General features: G+C 41.9%; 3 protein-coding genes across 3 annotated transcripts in view; 1 reads left to right on the top strand and 2 right to left on the bottom strand.

The window, feature by feature from the left end:
• Nucleotides 1–8,099, bottom strand: part of LOC123726208 (nephrocystin-4) — a 96,649-nt gene extending 88,550 nt beyond the window's left edge. The window contains exons 1-4 of the mRNA XM_045693142.1: nt 8,040–8,099; nt 7,841–7,903; nt 7,426–7,589; nt 7,077–7,238 (exon numbers count right to left, since the gene is read on the bottom strand). Coding sequence (XP_045549098.1) covers nt 7,077–7,238; nt 7,426–7,589; nt 7,841–7,874 — 360 coding nt within the window. The 5' untranslated portion in view covers nt 7,875–7,903; nt 8,040–8,099. The remainder of the gene's footprint in view (nt 1–7,076; nt 7,239–7,425; nt 7,590–7,840; nt 7,904–8,039) is intronic.
• Nucleotides 8,100–9,304: 1,205 nt separating this feature from the next.
• On the top strand, nt 9,305–13,578 carry dffb (DNA fragmentation factor, beta polypeptide (caspase-activated DNase)). The gene is made up of 7 exons (XM_014135434.2): nt 9,305–9,522; nt 9,661–9,787; nt 10,177–10,362; nt 10,516–10,595; nt 12,065–12,238; nt 12,378–12,478; nt 12,638–13,578. Exons 1-7 carry the CDS (start codon nt 9,400–9,402, stop codon nt 12,840–12,842), a joined length of 996 nt encoding a protein of 331 aa, XP_013990909.2. The 5' UTR covers nt 9,305–9,399; the 3' UTR covers nt 12,843–13,578.
• A 128-nt stretch (nt 13,579–13,706) lies between these two features.
• Nucleotides 13,707–16,985, bottom strand: LOC106566886 (UPF0688 protein C1orf174 homolog). Its single transcript, XM_014135435.2, has 4 exons — nt 16,546–16,985; nt 16,114–16,206; nt 15,005–15,373; nt 13,707–14,194 (listed from the first exon to the last, which is right to left on the bottom strand). The coding sequence occupies exons 2-4, from the start codon at nt 16,204–16,206 to the stop codon at nt 14,060–14,062; spliced, it is 597 nt and encodes a 198-aa protein (XP_013990910.1). The 5' UTR covers nt 16,546–16,985; the 3' UTR covers nt 13,707–14,059.
• Nucleotides 16,986–22,451: the final 5,466 nt, after the last annotated feature.

A 22,451-nucleotide genomic window follows, 5' to 3' on the forward strand; every position in this document is an offset into this window, starting at 1 on the left:
GTTGGGCACTGATGTTGGACGATTAGGCTCGCAGTCGGCGTTCCAATTCATCCCAATGGTGTTCGATGGGGTTGAGGTCAGGGCTCTGTGCAGGCCAGTCAAGTTCTTCCACACCAATCTCGAGAAACCATTTCTGTATGGACATCGCTCTGTGCATGGGGGCATTCTCATGCTGAAACAGGAAAGGTCCTTCCCCAAACTGTTGCAACAAAGTTGGAAGCACAGAAACATCTAGAATGTTATTGAATGGTGTAGCGTTAAGTCTTAATCCAAGATGGCGTAGCAGTCAGACGTCTTTGTCTTTGTCTTGTCTCGTCCCATGTATATATCTTTTTCTTCAATCATTTTAATATTTTTCCTACAAATCAACTTCAAAATACTCTCCTGCAACCCGCCTCACCCAATGTGGTGTGGATCCGTTTTTTTTTCTAAAGAATTTCTATTTACCTCCGAACTGGAATACCTCAACTGAAGCTAGCTAGCTAACTAGCTACCAGCTATCAGTCAGCTAACCTTTAGCTTGGAAAGCTCTCGCCAATTCATAGAACGAGTTTCAAACCAGACCATACCGGACCTATTTTTCTCTCCATATCCCCGGATTCCTACCGCAAAATCTGAACCCTTTCATCTGGATCATGGCTGCTAGCTAACCGCAACCCGGGTTGACTACTCCTGGCTAACGTTTCCGTCCCGGAGCAAACACCAACTAGCCTGGGGCAAGCCCATGCTAGACCCATCTCCCAGCTAGGGCTCCTGGGCTACTGCTGAAGCCCACTCCTCGGCTACAATATCCAGACCCCTTCTACTGCCGGTACGGGGCACGGAACCCCGCCGATCCCTCACGACTGGAATACCGACATAATCTGCCCGAGGATCCACAACAGGCCCCTCAGGCGCGACATCCCCTGAAGGCCCATTCTGCTAACCACGGCCTGCTAGCTATCTATAGCATATTGGACTGTTAGCTGATCCACCGGCCAGTTTCTTGGACCACTATACCCATTTTGCCAATTGGACTTGGACTCCTCTGCTACTTGGAACCCTACTAATTCCACGACTGGTCTATCGACGTCACCACACGAGGAGACAAAAACAGACTTTTCCCCCTCCCTGCTAGCCCCGGCCTGCTAACTGCTAGCTTGCTAGCCCGATAACTGTCTGAATCGCCGTGTCCCCAGCCAGCCCAACCACTCACTGGACCCATACGATCACTTGGCTACGCATGCCTCTCCCTAATATCAATATGCCTAGTCCATTACTGTCCTAGTGATTACTGTCGTATTTCACTGTAGAGACTATAGCCCTGCTCAATATGCCTTAACCAACCATGTTGTTCCACCTCCCACATATGCGATGACATCACCTGGTTTAAACGTCTCTAGAAACTATATCTCTCTCTCTTCATTACTCAATGCCTAGGTTTACCTCCAATGTACTCGCTTCCTACCATACCTTTGTCTGTACATTATGCCTTGAATCTATGCTATCGTGTCCAGAAACCTGCTCCCTTTACTCTCCATTCCGAACGTGCTAGACAGCCAGTTCTTATAGCCTTTAGCCGTACCCTTATCCTATTCCTCCTCTGCTCCTCTGGTGATGTAGAGTTTAATCCAGGACCTGTAGTGCCTAGCTCCACTCCTACTCCCCAAGTGCTCTCAATTGTTGACTTCTGTAACCGTAAAAGCCTTGGTTTCATGCATGTTAACATCAGAAGCCTACTCCCCAAGTTTGCTTTATTCACTGCTTTAGCACATTCTGCCAACCCGGATGTCTTAGCCTTGTCTGAATCCTGGCTTAGGAAAACCACCAAAAACCCTGAAATTTCCATCCCTAACTATAACATTTTCCACCAAGATAGAACTACTAAAGGGGGCAGAGTTGCAATATACTGCAGAGATAGCCTGCAGAGTTCTGTCATACTATCCAGGTCTGTTCTACTCTTAAAAATCCACCTTTCCAGAAGCAAGTCTCTCACCATTGCCGCTTGTTATAGACCCCCCTCAGCCCCCAGCTGTGCCCTGGACACCATATGTGAATTGATTGCCCCCCCATCTATCTTCTGAGCTCGTGCTGCTAGGTGACCTAAACTGGGACATGCTTGACACCCCGGCCATCCTACAATCTAAGCATTATTTATTTGAGGCTAAATTGATTTTATTGATGTGTTATATTAAGTTAAAATAAAGTGTTCATTCAGTATTGTTGTAATTGTCATTATTACAAATAAATAAAATAAATTGTCAAAATAAAAAATGTAATTAAAAAATATATATATAAAAAAAAAAAAAATAGTTAAATAAAAAAAAAATAATAATAAATACAAAAAATAATAATAATAATAATAATAATAATAATAATAATAATTCGCCCGATTAATCGGTATCGGCTTTTTTTGGTCCTCCAATAATTGGTATCGGTGTTGAAAAATCATAATCGGTCGACCTCTAGTTTATTCCATGTGTAACTCTGTGTTGTTGTATGTGTCGAACTGCTTTGCTTTATCTTGGCCAGGTCGCAGTTGCAAATGAGAACTTGTTCTCAACTAGCCTACCTCGTTAAATAAAGGTGAAATACATTTTTTTTTTATTAACTGGAACTGAAGGGCCTAGCCCGAACTATGAAAAACAGCCCCAGACAATTATTCCTCCTCCACCAAGCTTTACAGTTGGCACTATGCATGCATTGGGACAGGTAGCGTTCTCCTGGCATTCGCCAAACCCAGATTCATCCGTTGGACTGCCAGATGGTAAAGCGTAATTTATCACTCCAGAGAACATGTTTCCACTGCTCCAGAGTCCAATGGCGGAGAGCTTTACACCGCTCCAGCCGACGCTGAGCATTGTGGATGGTGATCTTAGGCTTGTGTAACCGATGTGAAATGGCTAGTTAGTTAGCGGTGGTGCACGCTAATAGCATTTCAATCAGTGACGTCACTCGCTCTGAGACTTGAAGTAGGGTTTCCCCTTGCGTTGCAAGGGCCGCGGCTTTTGTGGCGCGATGGGTAACGATGCTTCGGTGGGTGTCAGTTGTTGATGTGTGCAAGGGTCCCTGGTTCGAGCCCAGGTTGGGGCGAAGAGAGGGACGGAACCTACACTGTTACATTGATGCTGTTGACCCGGATCATTGGTTGCTGCGGAAAAGGAGGAGGTCGAAGGGGGGGTGAGTGTAACCGATGTGAAATGGCTAGTTAGTTAGCGGTGGTGCGCGCTAATAGCATTTCAATCAGTGACGTCACTCGCTCTGAGACTTGAAGTAGGGTTTCCCCTTGCGTTGCAAGGGCCGCGGCTTTTGTGGCGCGATGGGTAACGATGCTTCGGTGGGTGTCAGTTGTTGATGTGTGCAAGGGTCCCTGGTTCGAGCCCAGGTTGGGGCAAAGAGAGGGACGGAACCTACACTTACACTTGTGTGCGGCCGTTCGGACATGGAAATCCATTTCATGAAGCTCCCGACAAACAGTTATTGTGCTGACGTTAATTCCAGAAGCTGTTTGGAACTTGGCAGTGAGTGTTGCAAACGAGGACAGATGATTTTCACTTGATACGTGCTTCAGCACTCAGTGGTCCTGTTCTGTGAGCTTGTGTGGCCTACCACTTCGCGGCTAAGCAGTTGTTGCTCCTAGACATTTCCACTTCACAATAATAGCACTTACAGTTGCTCTAGCAGGGAAGAAATTTGGAAAGGTGGCATCCTATGACAGTGCCACGTTGAAAGTCACTGAGCTCTTCAGTACGGGCCATTCTACTGCCAATGTTTGTCTATGGCATGGCTGTATGCTCGAGTTTATCCACCTGTCAGCAACAGGTGAAGACTATAATTAAATGAAACTGTTCCACCAACAATGTGCATATGAACACCTTAAATGGCACACAGATCGGTAGAAACAGTAAGATAAATTGGCATTCCACATGAGAAAGGTTGCCGACTCCTCATGTAGCCCATTACCGGCTACTTCAGGAGAGTAATGGCAGAACCTGTGAAAGCCAGCAGGAGTGGGAGTAGAATGGTCAGGTCAGGTTAAGGTTTTTTTCTTCTGGTTATCTTGCTCTCTAGCTCCCTCGAGTCATTCCTGTTTTATTTAATCAAACAGAGCACTTAAAGCATCAGACAAGCTCAATGCATATACAGTGACAAGAAAAAGTATGAACCCTTTGGAATTACCTGGATTTCTGCATAAATTGGTCATCAAATTTGATCTGATCTTTGTTATTCAACATGTCCTTACCTGGGATTTGAAGTTACAACCGCTTAGTTCACGACATTCCAATCTTCCTGCTACGCTACCATGTCTGTGTCAATGACTGATTTCACCTGCAATGCTACACTTTGCAATTCTAAGTAAATCTCAGCTCTTTTAAAATAAAAAAAACAAGTTATTTATTATAGTGATTAAGGAATAACATTAAAACCGTAATATGCCCCACCAGCATAAGACAACTATACAGAAACCCCCCAAATTACTGAAATAAGTCAATCAAATCAATGATGAGAGAATAGTAATTAACTGACACAGACATGGTGGCGTAGCAGGAAGATCTGAATGCCGTGAACCAAGAGGTTGTGAGTCCGAATCCCAGGTGAAGACATGTTGAATAATACTGTATAAATTAATATGCACAATGTAGGCATGCATGTCAAAGTGTGTCATATGTAAGTTGAAAACATTGTATGTTAAAAGCACTGTGTGTGGGTGTCTTTAACATTGGTTGCCAAAGCCTAGCACGCTGAAGAAGGGCTCATACCCAAAACGTTTGCGCAGCAATAAAAAAATTCAATTTAAATGTATTTACTGGAGTGCTGTCCCATTTCTGTTCTCTGGATTATATACGAGGATCCAGCACCCGATTTAAGTTTATATACGGTGGAGTCAGCACCTTGCCAACAGACAAATAGCTGTGAATGGATCAGTGGTTCACCAATCAGGGCCTTGATGGGCTCAGCAACAGTAACAAGGGGTGGTGTGTAAAGAAACATGTATTTTTTATTTTTTCAAATAACATTTCTTCGCAACCATCTGGCGACGTCCTAAAAATGTGTTTAAGGGCATCCCCTGAACAAGCTGGGAACCAGACAAAAACCTCAAGGGGACCATGACAGAACGTCCCGTTTTAAACATAATTGAAAACAGGAATGCTCTTGCAACGTTCCAATGAAACATGTCTAGAACAGTAATATCTTATATTCTGAGAAAATGGCAACCATGTTCTGTGTATGTTTGGTGTTACGCTGATGGAGTAGGTCGTTATGAATAAAACTTCACAATATGGTGCAGAGTGTTTGATTTGGCTGCTGGATGGCAAGGAGACCTCCAGCTCCGTAAAAACCCTTGACAACTGCACGCCGTTTTCAAGGAATTGTTAAATAAATGTTAACTGATTGTAATATCATCCCCTCTTGAAGAGCATAGTCAGAACTACAAATTTCAGATTATTCCACATCAATTGATCATGTAATTTCAAATAGCCTACGTTAGAGTAGCCTCACGATATCTCTCAATATTGGCCACTAACTGGACATTTGAGTGATATAAAATCAAAGTGAACTATACCTGACAAGTATGAGTGGCGTAGGTTCATTTCCCTATCCTTTGTGGGCTCTGCCTGTTAAGCAGCAGAAGGTTATGTTTGCCGATGTACTGTTAGCTGATAATGTTTTATTCATAATTACCTATATTTTCCTAACCCTCAGAAAAATGGACACTTGCATATTCTTGCAACGTTCCAAGGAAACGTGTCTAAAACATTGATATTGAATATTCTGAGAACATGGTAAACACGTTCTGGGTAAGTTATGTTTGACATTAAGGTAAGGGAAAAGTCTCTTGGAAACAGTCCTTGTCAATAAAACATCACAATACGGTGCAGAGCGTTCGATTTGGCTGCTGGGGGGCAATGAGACCCTCAGCTCTGCTAAAGCATGTTGTTTTCAAGGGATTGTTAAATACATTTTAACTATTTGGTTTTAATATCATCACCTCTTGAAGAGCCTAGTCTGAGCTACACATTTCCGATTATTCCACATTTAGCTCTATCATCAGAGCTGAATATTCAGAGAACATACTGCATGCTTTTCATGATCAGTAAACATCAATTCATCATGTATTTTCAGATACGTGAGGGTAGCCTCTCCATTTCACATGAAGAGGGTAGCCTCTCCATTTCCTATGAAAACGTTAGGTAACGACATGAGACTCCTAAAGGAACGTTCTCTAAAGTTGTGGGAATGTTTGTTGTTAGCATTTCAGCTAATTGTGGGCCAGCTCTCCCTTGAACAAACTCCTTATAACTGGTGTAAATACTGACCAATGGAAGGCTTTTTTGACACTTCCATTTTCCTTGACATTCTAGCCCAGTCCAAAAACAACCATTGGCCTAGCCCATGCCCTTTTGGTGCCTGCAAATTTGGACGGACTAGTACAAACTGCTCAAAAACTAAGGCTCTCGTACCAGAGATGAGGCAAAAAGTAAACTTTTTGACATGTTACCCAACTGCCTTCAGTTCTGCAGTCAGCTTTGTTGGTAATTCACAGAGAAGCCAGCCAATCGCTTGTTGTTGTTTGTTTCTTATCATCGGTCTATTGTGCATAAGTACAAGGTATCAATCAAATCCAACGCAAATTATTGGCTTTCTTGTACCTCAGCAAATCCAGAGCTGCCTATCGTTATGGAAGTAAAAAAATATTCCAGCAAGAACATTCAATCAACTTAAAACGGTTTCCTCGAGTTGATTAAATAGGGCACTGGGTCTGGCCTCTTATGCCTGTCAAGACAACACAACACGTAAAGCTGATGCCATTGAAAGACTATGGGCTTGTTCGACATTACAGGCGACTCCCGACTACAAACCACCTTGCATGCTTACATAACTACTTATTGTTATTTGTATTATAGATCAGTAAGTCACAATGCATCACAGATGTGATGCCTTCAAACAGGGCCAGTGACTTTAGGTATCAACGGAGTAGGCACAAAGTGTCAACAGGGCGTATCAGCGTAAACCGCTCCTTTATCATACTAAAACCACTCAGGATAATGTGGTTGACAATGTTAACTGTGTGTTTCCCTAGAACAGTTGTGTACCTCATTAAACATTGCCCTGTTGACACCACTCATCTGTTGGGGCGAGCTCTTCCACGTTCTCCCGAAGAAGTGCTGGTGGCTGGTATCAAACAGGGAAACACTCAGCTGGTACTTGACTGGTTCCCTCTTTCGACTCCCTTCTGACTCCCCTTCCTTCTTCTCCTATGTGATGAGGGGAGTGGAAATGTTTGTAACTGGAAGTCAATTAGAAACGGGTCCCTAGCTAAACATTGGCAACTCTACTAACGTTTGTCTACCTACCAGGCTGGGCTAGAACCAAACTTGCGAATGACATTAGCGAGCTATACTCTTCGGATGCCAGGTTTATGCAAATACGGCGTAGGCCTACCCGTTGAATGTGAGGTCCATCAAGATGCTTCAGGATGATTTGGAAGCCTTGAGAATGGGTGTGAAATGAGTCCTGTGCCTGTCGAACAGTCTGGCTGTGTGGAGGAATCACCCGTCCTCTCTCAAACAGTCCTTTCCAGTCGTCGGTCATTGGATATTTCGAGTCTGCAGCAAAGTCAAATTTCGCTAGCTATATTTGGCTAAAACAACAACACCTAGCTTGCTAGCTAGTGGGTTTGGTTTGGTGAGTTTGCTATCAGTAAGTAACGTTAGCTAACATTATGACTTGTTCATTAAGATACCAAAGCGATAGTTGCACTATTCTCAAACCTCAGAAGATTACGTTACCCTAACTAGCTATGCTTGTAATTGTAGCAAGTAAAATGTCGCGCAGTTGTATAAAAATCACTGTTTACCCTCGCTTATTTGAAATCCTAGACCTCCAGGCATGTTGGCAACGGGGGACGCAAAATAGCTGACTTTCAAAAGGGGGTAAAGATTTAAAAGGTAATTAAATGAAGGTATGAATAGTAATACATCTTTTATCAAATCAACTGATATATTCAAAGATTAAAGATGTTAATTTTAAAATGGATTATGTAAATGCGGGATTACCAAATGACCTGAATGAAATTGTTCCATTACCCTATTTTCCCTCTCAATTGGGTTCTCCCGTCACTTGGCATCGGTTACTACGGTGATATTAACGTTGCTATGCCTTTTCTTCTTATTCGTTCAAAATGTACTAAAGAGATAGCGGGAGACCAGCACGTGTCCATATCGCCACCCTCTGGTTTGGGAAGGATACATACGGCTGGACATTGCGTGGCATTATATTCTCTGTGCAAAACGACCCTCATCCACAGACCCATCATTTACATTTGGATGTAAATACGGCCTTGTGTATACTGTAGTGGTCAGGGTGAGGAGGACCATAACAAATCCTAATCAATTGGACACCATCTTCTATCTTCCTAGGGATTGACTGTTAAAATACACTGGCCAATGCCACCACTAGGAGAAATGGGGAGAACTCGCATAGCACACTCACCAGCTGTTTTATTTTATTTAACCTTTATTTAACTAGGCAAGTCAGTTAAGAACAAATTCTTATGTACAATGACGGCCTACCAAAAGGCCTCCTGCAGGGACGGGGGCTGGTATTATTTATTTTTATTTTTTTAGAATATAGGACAAAACACACATCTTGACAAGAGACAACACTACATAAAGAGACACCTACGACAACAACATAGCAAAGCAGCAACACATGACAACACAGCATGGTAGCAGCACAAAACATGGAACAAACTTTATTGGGCACAGACAACAGCAAAAAGGGCAAGAAGGTGGAGACAACAATACATCACGCAAAGCAGCCACAACTGTCAGTAAGAGTGTCCATGATTGAGTTTTTAAATGAATAGTTTGAGATAAAACTGTCCACTTTGAGTGTTTATTGCAGCTCATTCCAGTCGCTAGCTGCAGCGAACTGAAAACACGAGCGACCTTTAACAGAATGTGACTGACAGAATGAGTATTGTATGTGGAGGGTGAGGGCTGCAGTAGATATCTCAGATGGGGGGGAGTGAGGCCTAAGCGTAGCTTGATGGTCTGTGAACTCTGGTCTAAATATGTCTATGCTCTGGACCAAAACTTGCATCCTAGAGAGCACATTTGTAAGAACGTATAATGTGGCCACACAATAGAATCAAGTAGGATACGGTTACCTATAAAATCAGGCACCTGACATACAGAATATAAGTACTATAACAATTGAGATCCTCTTCACCTTTTTATCTGCTACAGGATATTCTAGAAGCAACTGAGTGACAATGTCAACTGTGTGCACGTGCTGTTCTAAAACGCTAGATGGCAGTATATTGGATAATTTTCCAGCCTATCCTATAGCTGGCAGCATGCATCGTTTCTTTGTGCGTTTCTGCACATTGATCTTCATAGAAGAAAAGGCGCAATGTTTGGACTTAAAAAACAACAACAAGTTGTCAAAATAAGAAGCCTGAATGAAACAAAAAAATATGGGGTGGCTGCAACAAGTCTGAAAGAGCTTCTCAAAAAGGGGAGTAAACTTCTACAGGTACGATTTCGTCCAGTAGCTTGCTATGTGTAGCCCATTCTACTGCTATTACCAGACCATAGACTTGCAACCAGGAAGTGGCGATAATGAAAGTTACTTTATTTTGTTTAAATTATTATGTGAATCATTTTCTTCTAGGTTCCACTCGTCGGTTCGCATATTTCCTTGTATGAAGATGGAACAGAATTGACAGAGGACTATTTCCGAAGTCTTCCAGACAATGCTGAACTTGTCCTTCTTGCCATGGATGAGAGATGGAGCGGATGTGAGTGAAACACTTTGTGGCATGCACAATGCACATTCATATAGGGTTTAGGACCTACTTTATGTAGCTGTGCATGGTAAATAAATGATAACAATACCAACTTAAATATGCACTTAAACAAATATGCATAACCTTGTGGTGATTGATTTGAAAAGGATGCATTGGTTAAAGTAATAGAAATATAGCCTTGCTTTCACTTGTAGGAAGAGCGGTAAACCACGCTCACGTATTGAGTAGCCTAACCATGCCTGTCAGTGATACTTGCCAGTGAGGCTGTCTGGGCTTCAAATACAGTCAGTTACATGGGTGCCATGACTTGGATGTTTAGGTTAACAGAGGTTGTTCTGTGAACCAATTGAAATAACTGTTATGATTTGTGATTATTTCAGTTGTCTGCGACATAGGCCGGTTGCTGGACACCGACAGGAACTCAGATCTTCTGATTGATGCAGCTAAGGGGCTTCTCTCTGACGAGCGGTCTCCAAAGAGACGCAGACTCCTGGGGGACCTGCTCCTACACTTGAAGGACAGCTCTGAGACTGAAAACAGAGAAGACGATGAAGACTGGTTCCAAGGTAACAAGTCCTCTATCTTGGGATGGATAGAAATTCTGCAGGAAACGATGTGGCAGCCAAAAGAAAGATGGAGAAAAATAAGAACATTTGTATTTTTTTATCTGAAACAAACTGTCTCTTTACGGTTATACCATTCTATTTTGGGGCTTTCAGGAATTGATGACAGATTTAAGACCAAATCGGGCTACATGAAGTACAACTGTGAGAGCAGGATTCGTGGATACATGAAGGAGGTGAAGCTCCAGAGCCTTCAAAGTATTCATACCACTTGACTTATTACACGTTGTGTTACAGCTTGAATTCAAAATTGATTCAATATTTTTTTATACATCTACACACAATACCCAATCATGACAAAGTGAAAACATGTTTTTAGAAATGTTAGCAAATGTAATACAGATATCAAATTTACATAAGTATTCACACCCATAAGTCAATACTTTGTAGAAGCACCTTTGGTAGCAATTCCAGCTGGCAAGTCTTTAAGAGCTTTCCACACATGGATTGTGCAGCATTTGCCCATTATTCTTTTCAAAATTCTTCAAGCTCTGTCAAGTTGGTTGTTGATCATTGCTAGAAAACCATTTTCAGGTCTTGCCATAGATTTTCAAGTAGATTTAAGTCCAAACTGTAATTCGGCCACTCAGGAACATTTGGCTTTTTGGTTAGCAAATCGTGTAGATTTGACCTTGTGTTTTACATTATTGTCCTGCTGAAAGGTGATTTAATCTCCTAGTGTCAGGTGGAAACCAGACTGAACCAGGTTTTCCTCTAGGATTTTGCCTGTGCTTAGCTCCATTCCATTTCTTTTTTATCCTGAGAAACTCCACGGTCCTTAACGATTACAAGCATACCCACATGATGCAGCCACCACTATGCTTGAAAATATGGAGAATGTATTGTATTTGCCACAAACATAACACTTTGAATTCAGGACAAAAAGTTAATTGTTTTGCCACATTTTTTGCAGTATTACTTTGGTGCCTTGTTGCATGTTTTGGAATATTTTTTTATTCTGTACAGGCTTCCTTTTCACTCTGTCATTTAGGTTAGTATTGTGGAGTAACTACAATGTTGTTGATCCATCCTCAGTCTTCTATGCCATTAAACTCTGGCTCGTGGGATATTCAATGTCTGCTTTTTTTTACATTTTATTTATCTACCAATAGGTGCCCTTATTTTCGAGACATTGAAAAACCTCCCTGGTCTTTGTGGTTTAATCTGTTTGAAATTCACTGCTTGACTGAGGGACCTTACAGATAATTGTACGTGTGGGGTACAGAGATGAGGCAGTCATTCAAAAATCATGTTAAACACTATTATTGCACAGAGTCAGTCCATGCAACTCATGTGACTTAAGGACATTTATACTCCTGAACTTTAGGCTCCGCAAGAAAGGGGTTGAATTCTTGACTCAAGACATTTCAGCTTTTCCTTTTAATTAATTTGTAAAAAAAACGTTAAAACAATTCCACTTTGATATTGAGGTACGGTGTCAGCAACAATCTCAATTTAATCAATTTTAAATTCCAGCTGTAACACAATGTGGGAAAAAGGGTGTGAATACTTTCTGGTGGCACTGTATATTACTGATGCTTTGGTTTTATGCTGAAAGTGATTGGCACTGTCAAGAAGTGACCCTCAAAAGCCTACTCCATACATACTGGAAATTGTAATCTGCCCTTTATTCTCTTATTCACAGGTGCATAGTTATGCTCAAACCATCCAAAAGCCTACACTCAAGGACGAATACAAAAAAACTGCAGAGTGCTTAGTGATGCAGCTGAAATCTGACAAGTACAATGGTTGCTACTTCAACAGGAAAGAAAAGGAACAAAATCGACTATGCACCCAGGAGGGATGGTTCTCCTGTCAGGTAACATTGATGAACCCGAAATTGGCTAACAGTGTCAGCATAGAGATTATAATGGTAACTAACAGGACCAGATCATGTTTGGCTCAGTAGCATCCTGTCTTACAGCCTGTGTCCTTTCCCATCACTCTCCTTTCCTCAGGGTGCTTTTGACCATGATGAATGCAAGTCCCTTCACTCAATCAACCCCTATGGAAACCGAGAGAGCAGGATTCTCTTTAGCACCTGGAACTTGGACCACGGGTGGGTTTAGTGAATAAAAGTTATAAATATTCAGAATGTTAAGATCAAAATTGTTTGTAAACAGTAACAAAAAAGCTTGCTTGATTATCAATTGCAATTGTTAAGGTCGTTTAAGGACAAGTTTTATCAAATCAAGACTGAAATCTCTTTCTGTCCCAGGATTGAAAAGAAGAGGACAGTCATTCCTACCCTGGTGGAAGCACTGCAGAAACACAAGAGCAGCAACATAAACCTGGACTATTTTTACAAACTGCTGTTTACTCGGGAGAATCTGAAGCTGGTACATATTGTATGCCATAAGAAAGGTGCCCATAACTTGCTCTGTGACAAAAGGAAAATTTACAAACAGGGCAAACGAAAATGATTCTTTAAAGTGAAGATGCAGGGTATATGTTTTTCTACTGTTTATTCTTGAATTTTGTATTTCTTTATTAACTAGCTAACGGATGAAGTGCAAGACGCATGATAACTGGTAAATATAACTAAATAATTATGGGCAGGGAACATTGTTTTCTGCTACTATCAGAACAGCTTATTTATTGATCATTTTGTGCTAGTGATTTTAAAGCACTCCATCATGAGCTATTGTTTGAGTAATAGTCAATGGACCAATCACAAATCGTCCCGAACCCTACTCACAGAGGTACATTCCGTTCGATTCAACGTTTGCTACATCGCGTGTCAGTTTGTACTGAACGACACGTTCCCCCCAATGCAGCGCACACCAGTCTTCAACAGCCTTTGAGGTACGTTTGGTGGGTGTGGCCTGATCAATATGGATGAGACCATTTCAAATGGCAAAATGTGTTGAACACACCATACAGTCGCTCTCTGGGCCACCATAATGACACCGTTCAACTATTCTCTCAGAACAATACCGCTTCCGTTGAAATGAAATGCTTAACATTGTTCTGTACTACTGAATGCACCCCTGGTGATCTGATAGGATTTGATTGGTATAAGCAAATGGTGAAACTTCCACCCCGCCTATCAGAGGGATAGGTGGAACTATTACCATATTGATTACATCAGTCAAATCCTCTGAGCTCCACAAGTGAATAGGGTGGGGGGGTTGAAATAAAGGTTTTACTATTGTTGGAGTCAAGCAGATTTGATGATTACAGCTGATTTGAGCGCAGCTCCATGGCTTGTAAGTGTAATTAGATAATTATGTGATAAAGTTCTGCTTAGTTTCAATAGCACAATACAAAACAGCAGACACAGGTAATTGAAACTTAAAGTTTCCTTGTATTGGCAGTGCAACTTTGACTACAAATATTGTGCATACATTAAGGCATTCAGTAACAATATTGTAAAATATACAAGAAAAAAAGTCTGAGCACTTAACCTGTACCATTTAAACAATATACAGTATAGATAATTGAAAAGCGAGAAGTTTTGTTAGTGCAAATATCAATGCAAAAATGTATAACTTTAGGGTATATGCTGGCAAAACATTAACTTGATACCCTGGTTCTGTTGAACGAATCCACTTTATCGGGCTCAACTGTGACATTAGGCTTGTTAAGGTCGTTTAAGGACAAGTTTTATTCCATCCCATTGATGAGTTATTTCTGTAAATTAAGTGCCAACTATTTCATCTTGCTGCATGTCTGTGTAGCCCTCTTCATCACTGTCCTCTTTGGCATAGTACTGTTGTCTCCTGTGCTCCCTCCTGCTGAAGGTCGAAGTGGCCGTAGATCTCCGTGGACAATCCTACAAGGCAAATAACAGCATGTCAACCATGTTTGCATCCAGTTTTTATGCTAAAAAAGTCATACCATATAAAAAGACGATCACGACAGCTGTGATGGAAACGCTTTGGTACAATTTTATAAATGCTTTGTCAGTAAAATTAATTATGCAAGAATTGGCCGTGGAAATATTGATAGAATAACTATCATATCGAAGTAAACTTGGGAGTCACGCGATGTTATGGTGTGTGATCCTCCCCCTACAACTCTGGAAACTGCCGTTTTAGGCTACAGATTAAGTTATGATGAACTTCACAAGGTAATGAAAGAGCACAGTGATCTTGGTGCTCCTTTCCAATAAATATAGATGGGTCGGATTCTGGTGGCATGATCGATGCTTGACAAATACAAATATTCTCGCCCTTATCCATAATAATCTCATCATGTAGACTAGCTTACTTGCACTGTATCTATGAGCTGTTGGCTAGAGTGCACATGCCAAGACCAGAGTAGGCACAACATGAGTTTCCGCTGCCATTTCTCACAATTTTACAGACAAAAAGATCCCACCTTGTCTAGCGTATTTAGTTTTGTCGACATTTGGAAAGTTTACCAACAAATGTTTCCATCAGGCCTGTTGTAAATGCAGCCCAATTCTGATCTTTTTCTCACCCCAAGCTTTTGAGCTGTACTGATTGGTCAAAAGACCAATTTTTGAAGAAAAAATCTAAATAATTGGGCTGCCTGTGTAAAACGCAGCCATTGTGCTCCAAACATCAGACCAGGATCTTGTTTATCACACCTAGCACTTGTTATAAAAATCTCGTCTCACCTGCACAACTTCCATGTTTCCGAAGAATTTTTCCACAGGAAGAACCTGGTTACTGTCATCATCAAGGAAGACGCTCTTGTCAATCACAACACCCTCTTCTGTTTCGTCATCCTCCATCTTCTCTGGCAACCCGTTTGTTCGGCAATAATTCAACTCCAATCGCACACCGTTCTCTTTACCCTCCCACAATTCCTCCAGGTCTGGTGGTGCTCCACAACTTGTCTTTTCAGGCCTCTCGCAACCATCACAGCTGAGCCTCTCAGAAATGGTTGACTCCCTACAACCACCAACCATCCAGTCATTCAGGGTAATTTCTGTTTTTGAGTCTTGAATTTTCATTTTTTTAACATGCCTCCTCTTCCCTGAACTCTATAAAGTCAAAACAACAACTTATTAAAAATAATAACAGGCTTCCATGACACTATTAATGACAATCCCAGTGGTGGAAAAAGTACCCAACTGTCAAACTTGTGTAAAAGTAAAGATAACTTAACAGAAAATGACAAGTAAAAGTCACCCAGTAAAATACTACTTGAGTAAAAGTATTTGGTTTAAACTATACTTAAGTATCAAAAGTAAAGAATTGCACTGTTGGTTAAGGGCTTGTAAGTAAGCATTTCACAATAAGGTCTACACTTGTATTCGGCACATGACAAATGTTGATTTTAATTGATCAAATCTACTTAAATATCAAAAGTACAAGTATGAATAATTTCTAATTCCTTACTAGGCAAACCAGATCACACAATTATTTGTTTTATGTATGGAGAGGCAGGGGCATATGCCAACACTCAGACATCACTTAAAGTATTTGTGTTTAGTGAGTCCGCCAGAACATAGGCAGTAGGGATGTTCTCTTGATAACTGTGAATTGGACCATTTTCTGTCCTGCTAAGCATTCAAAATGTAACGAGTACTTTTGGGTGTCAGGGAAAATATATGGAGTGAAAAGTACATTATTTTCTTTAGGAATGTAGTAAAGTAAAAAAAAATACCCCCCAAAAAACTAAGTAGTACTTCAAATTATTTTTACTTTAGTACTTTACACTCTTGCGTAATCCATAATGTAAAATGAAAACTGAGAAGAACTAAAAACAACATTCACCGACCTTATCTGAACTCTTCACCTCGAGATGGAAGCCGCTTGAGGCAACAGTGCACATCCCCTTTCGCCGCTTCAAGTTGCTAACTCGACTCGGCATCTGAAATGAGTTCACACATTTTGTTAACTCAGTTGGACAACTGGACATTAACTAACACTTCTAGCTGGCTAACCAACTGTAAGATCAAGCCAACTAACATTACTGCCCCACTTTTATCCGACTAAACTCCGATGTTACTGCCCCACTAGCTAACAGACTAACGTTAGCTAGTTAGTAAGCTGAATAAAGACTAAACAATTCCCAAAGACAAAGGAAAATGTAATAGATAACTACCCGAAGTGTTAAAAATAATAGAAATAATGTTGTGGGAGGTTAACTAGCTAACTTATCGTTAGTAGCTGCAGTAACTAGCCAACTCTCTGACAAGCTTAACGTTACCTGGATTGCTAGGTCGGTCGCTGGCTTGCAATCTTGTAAACAGTCGCTTTTTTCAAAGTCAGTGGATGTAGCTAATACAATCCAGTAATTTTATTGTAAATACAGGTAGTCAGTAAAATCGTTCTGATAGAGCACGCACCAAGCGTCGCCGTGTTGTTTTAGAGTCCGAGGAGTGGTGAATCGAGACAGCTTCCGAATCTGACAAAATGTGTCTCTTTAGAAGTCACGTGCAAGTCATTTTTTCCGTTTCCAGTTTTGGAGTACAAAACAGCATATGCGTCAGTAGGGTTACCGCGACCTCTACACCGGCGCAATGCTGGTTTCCACTCGGTAGCACAGCCACAAAATCAAAATTGAGAGGGGGGCCAGTTGCGACATTATCTCAGTCATCCATCAGGGTCTCTATGCTGTCACCTACGCTCAATGCAGTGAATCTCTCAGGAATAGTGGGGGTGTCGAAAGGAACCATATAAGTATTAGTGTGGGTTTCAAAATGAACCATAAAAGGAGAAGTGGGGATTTCGAAAGTATTTTAACACTAGAAGCGCTGGAATTCCATAACTACTAGAACCGCCATGACTTGATATTTCAATTATTATTATTATTTCAAATATTGAATAATACATAGATTGTAAAGTTAATGCATTTTTTTAAATAAGTTAATGTAGCTAACTTTAGCTAGCATTTACATTTACGAAAAACTTAACATTACGTACACGGCTACCGGTAGGTAATGTTCAAAGACAACTCACAGTGAGTTAATCTTTTTTGTTGTTGTTGCAAAACTGAAATTCCTTAATTTCATTTCTGCAGACCATGACTGACGTCCGATAACCCAAACACATCTTGAGTGGCACCTTTCAAAAACCCCACTTCTCCTTATTGGTTCCTTTCGAAACCCCCACTTTACCTGAGAGATGCACTGCACTGAGAGATAACATATTAGGCAGCAAAGGTAACCTGCCTAAATGATTACCACCCGGTAGCCATGAAGTGCTTTTTAAAGGCTGGTCATGGCTCACATCAACACCATCATGCCAGAAACCCTAGAACCACTCCAATTTGCATACTGCCCCAACAGATCCACAGATGACGCAATCTCAATCACACTGCCCTTTCCCACCTGGACAAAAGGAACACCTATGTGAGAATGCTGTTCATTGACTACAGCTCAGCATTCAACACCATAGTGCCCACAAAGCTCATCACTAAGCTAAGGACCCAGAGACTAAACACCTCCCTCTGCAACTGGATCCTGGACTTCCTGACCCCAGGTGGTAAGGGTAGGTAACAACACATCTGCCACACTGACTCCTGTACTCCCTGTTCACCCACGACTGCGTGGCCAAGCACAACTCCAACACCATCGTTAAGTTTGCTTATGACACAGCAGTTGTAGGCCTGATCACCGACAATGATGAGACACCCTATAGGGAGGAGGTCAGAGACCTGGCAGTGTGGTGCCAGGACAACAACATCTCTCTCAATGTGAGCAAGACAAAGGAGTTGATCGTGGACTATAGGAAAAGGAGGGCCAAACAGTCCCCCATTAAAGTTGACGGGGACTGAAGTGGCCACCTGGACTATTTACATTGACCCTATTTACATAAACTGCTGCTACTTGCTGTTTATTATCTATGCATAGTCACTTTACAAGTCACCTCGACTAACCTGTCCCCCCGCACATTGACTCGGTACCGGTAGCCCCTGTATATAGCCTCGTTATTGTTATGTACATTTCTTGTGTTACTTTTTGATTGATTCGTTTTTTTTAACTGCAGTTTATTTAGTAAATATTTTATTAACTCTATCTCTTGAACTGCATTGATGGTTAAGAGCTTGTAAGTAAGCATTTCACTGTAAGGTCTACGTTGTATTCGGAGCATGTGACAAATACAATTTGATTTGATCAGTAGGTAGCAGCATAGAGACCCTGAGGGATGACTGCTCTGAGAGATGACGTCGCAGCTGGACCCTATTGGGGATCAAAATTGGCTAGATCATAAAAATGTGATTTTTCTTATTTTTATATATATATTTTTTTGCTTTTGGTCTTAATTTAAGGTTAGGCATAAGATTAGCAGTGTGGTTAAGGTTAGGATTAAGGTTGGTGTAAAATCACATTTTAAGATAATTTGTAGAAATAGGCAGGATTTATTGAGGGCTTCCACAATGCTTCTGCCATTTTAAAGTTGTAAACTGGGTGGATTCCTATAGGTTGTACCCTCAACGGCGCTTCCCATTCTGTCACAAACGTTATAGTGGCACAGATATAAAAATGAGTCCTCTATCTATCTCTATGGCTTGACAATCTCAGATGGACTGTGCTGGTCAACCCTTGTGGATCCACAATTGGAAGCAATCCCAGGTCTTGTGGTGCTTTCAACCTGTGTGAAGCTAGCCAAAATAAGGATTTGCACAAAAGTGGAATTTGCGGTTTGCCTTCAAAATAGAGTCCCCCACTGAAACTGATACAAATGGATACAAATAGTGGAATAATGCCTTATTTGGATTATATAATGTTAAACAAGGTTGGACTGTTGTTATATAGCGTGAACCATCAGATCCTCCTCTCCCCCCTCTCAGGGCTGGGCATCTCAGGCTCTGCACACTCCTGGATTGCATCCTACCATTGCATCCTACCTGCTCCTACCAGGTGGCGTGGATACAATCGATGTCTGCACCACGTGCTCTCACTACTGGTGTCCCCGCGGGCTCGGTTCTAGACCCTCTCCTGTTTTCTCTTTTCACTCTGAAAGTGGTTGGCACTGTCAAGAAGTGATACTCAAAAGCTGTATCTAAGTATAACAAACATACTCCGTACATACTGTAAATTGTAATCTGCCCTTCTATTTTCTGAGAGGAAAGAATACATGTGACAGACCTTTCTTTCACTTATTCACAGGTGCATAGTTATGCTCAAACCATCCAAAAGCCTAAACTCAAGGACGAATACAAGAAGACTGCAGAGTGCTTAGTGATGCAGCTGAAATCTGGCAAGTACAATGGTTGCTACTTCACAGGACATAAAAGGAATAAAATCGACTATCCCCCAGGATGGATGGTTCTCCTGTCAGGTAACATTGATGAACCTGAAATTGGCTAACAGTGTCAGCATAGAGATTATAATGGTAACTAACAGGACCAGATTATGTTTGGTTCATTAGCATCCCGTTTTACAGCCCGTGTCCTTACCCATCTCTCTCCTTTCCTCATGGTGCTCTTCCTCCGCATCTGGAAGGGATCCCAGGTCATGTGGCACTCTCTTTTCTCTTTACACGAAGTCATTCTATCCTCACATGCTCTCTCCTATCATTGCTATGTGAATGACACTCAACTACTCTTATCCTTCCCCCCTTCTGACACCCAGGTGGCGACACGCATCTCAGCTTGGATGTCGGCCCACCACCTCATGCTCAACCTCGACAAAATGGAGCTGCTTTTCCTCCTAGGAAAGGCCTGCCCGCTCCAGAGCTCTCCATCACGCTTGACAACGTTGGCGTGACCCTGGACAAAATCCCAGTTTTTCTCTGCAAACATCAAAGCAGTGACTAGCTCTTGCAGGTTCATGGTCTACAACATCCGTAGAGTATGACCTTTCCTCACACAGAAACACAGGTCCTAATCCAGGCACTTGTCATCTTCCGTCTAGACAACTGCAACTCTCTGTTGGCTGGGCTCCCTGCTGGTGCCGTCAAACCCCTGCAACTTATCCAGAATGCCGCAGCCCACCTTGTGTTCAACCTTCAAAGCTCTTCTCTGTCCTGGCACCCCAATGGTGGAACAAGCTTCTCCATAATGTCAGGACAGCGGAGTCCCTGCTCATCTTTCGAAAACCTCTGAAACCTTACCTCTTTGAGGAGTATCTTAAATATCTCTCTCACGGCGCCTCTCTCTCACGGCGCCTCTCTCTCCGGTGAGTCTGGCACCTACGATCATACCACACTGAGTCATTTAAATCACTCGTTTTACACATTCTAACATTCAATCGAACAATAACTGAATGCCTCGATGCCTGTCTGCCTGCTTTATATAGCAAGCCACAGCCATGTGACTCACTGTCTGTAGGATCGAATCACAGGGTGGCCACTGAGTGTATATGCAATGTACAGCCTTACCTATGGAGTGTGCACACATGAAATGGAGTATCAGCCTACCCAGTGACACCAACAGAACACAACTATGTAGAGTTTACACCAATATTAGCATCATAGCTCTTATTGCAGGACTCTGAAACCACTGTGAAATGAGCCAGATTTGCTCACGCGTATTGAACATTCATATTGGACTATACAGTCATAAATGGCAACCATACTAGCTTTGTCCAAATCTGGTAGCCACTAATCACTCTGCAAGGACTGGTAAGGGATAAGGGAGGTGGTGGGTGATTGGTGTCTTTAAATAGTATCTACGCTATATAAATGGATGTGGTGTGTTTCATTTCACAAAGACATTCACTGTCTTCTTGGTAAGCAACTTTAGTGTAGATTTGGCCTTGTGTTGTAGGTTATTGTCTTGCTGAAACTTGGTTTTCCTCTAGGATTTTGCCTGTTTCTTTTTATTCTCAAAAACTTCAGTGTTTTCCGGTGTCAAGCATACCCATACCATGATGCAGCCACCACCATGCTTTAAAATAAAGAGGCAGTTACTCAGTGATGTGTTGGATTTGCCCCAAACATAAGGCTTTGCATTTAGGCCAAAAAGTGTGTTCCTTTGCAGTATTACTTTAGATGTATATTTGTATTCTTCTTTTCACTCTGTCATTTAGGTCATTATTGTGGAGTCACTACAATGTTGTTGATCCATCCTCAGTTCTCCCATTACAGCCATTGAACTCTGTAGCTGTTTTAAAATCACCAATGGTCTCATGGTAAAGTGTCTGAGCAGTTTCATTCTGGTCCTGCAGTTCAGAAGGACAAGTAACTTTTACGTGTCTGGGTGGTTTAATACATAATCCACAGCATAATTATTAACTTGACCGTACTTTTATTCGTTTCCTGTTTCCGGTCACAACTTGCAGACTTGCTTACGCTGCTGTGCGTTTTTGTTGCCTATCTTACTTTGATACCTGACGGTTTTTTACTTTTTCATTACCGTATATTTTTACTTTTTCCCTCACTCAACTTTTTTCATTCAACTTTTTCACCCCGGAGGTTTTATCTGGACATGGTTCGTCAGGACTTCAAACAGCCGAAGCTAAGTAACATTAACATGATGCCTTCTAATTGCAGTCGTTGTACTTATAATATACAGGAGAACGATCGCCTTACGGCAAGGATAGCTGTGCTGCAAGCCCAGCTTCAGACGCGATCGTTAGGCAAGGGTAATTTCATTGTAGGAAAGGATGAAACAGCGTCTGTGCCACCAGTAAGTACAGATAGTAACGTTAGTATAAACCCCCCTCGCACGGTCCCCGCAGCCGGACATCTTTCTCATGGCTTCTGGAGGGAAACGCTGTAGGAATGCTCAACCGGTGTCGCTTATTCAGCCGACAGAAACTTTCAACCGGTTCTCCCCATTAAGCGAGTCGGAGTCGGAGGCCGAGACTTCTCTGGTCTCTACTCCTCCCGTTGTGGGGTCTGAGACGCCGACGGCTCCCACCATTAGCTCTGACAAATTGAAAACCCTAGTCATTGGCGACTCCATTACCCGCAGTATTAGACTTAAAACTAATCATCCAGCGATCATACACTGTTTACCAGGGGGCAGGGCTACCGACGTTAAGGCTAATCTAAAGACGGTGCTGGCTAAAGCTAAAACTGGCGAGTGTAGATAGTATAGAGATATTGTTATCCACGTCGGCACCAACGATGTTAGGATGAAACAGTCAGAGGTCACCAAGCGCAACATAGCTTCAGCGTGTAAATCAGCTAGAAAGATGTGCCGGCATCGATTAATTGTCTCTG

Source organism: Salmo salar, chromosome ssa13 (assembly GCF_905237065.1).
Source record: "Salmo salar chromosome ssa13, Ssal_v3.1, whole genome shotgun sequence".
In the NCBI taxonomy this organism is placed as follows: Eukaryota; Metazoa; Chordata; class Actinopteri; order Salmoniformes; family Salmonidae; genus Salmo; species Salmo salar.

What these genes read in the sequence shown, in the direction of transcription:
- LOC106566886 (XM_014135435.2), bottom strand. Translation starts at nt 16,206, where the DNA reads ATGCCGAGTCGAGTTAGCAACTTGAAGCGGCGAAAGGGGATGTGCACT. An exon ending in AGGTGAAGAGTTCAGATAAG is followed by an intron (nt 15,374 to 16,113) that starts GTCGGTGAATGT and finishes TTGACTTTATAG; the next exon opens with AGTTCAGGGAAGAGGAGGCA. An exon ending in GAAACATGGAAGTTGTGCAG is followed by an intron (nt 14,195 to 15,004) that starts GTGAGACGAGAT and finishes TTTGCCTTGTAG; the next exon opens with GATTGTCCACGGAGATCTAC.
- dffb (XM_014135434.2), top strand. Translation starts at nt 9,400, where the DNA reads ATGTTTGGACTTAAAAAACAACAACAAGTTGTCAAAATAAGAAGCCTG. An exon ending in AGGGATGGTTCTCCTGTCAG is followed by an intron (nt 12,239 to 12,377) that starts GTAACATTGATG and finishes TCCTTTCCTCAG; the next exon opens with GGTGCTTTTGACCATGATGA. An exon ending in ACCTGGAACTTGGACCACGG is followed by an intron (nt 12,479 to 12,637) that starts GTGGGTTTAGTG and finishes TTTCTGTCCCAG; the next exon opens with GATTGAAAAGAAGAGGACAG.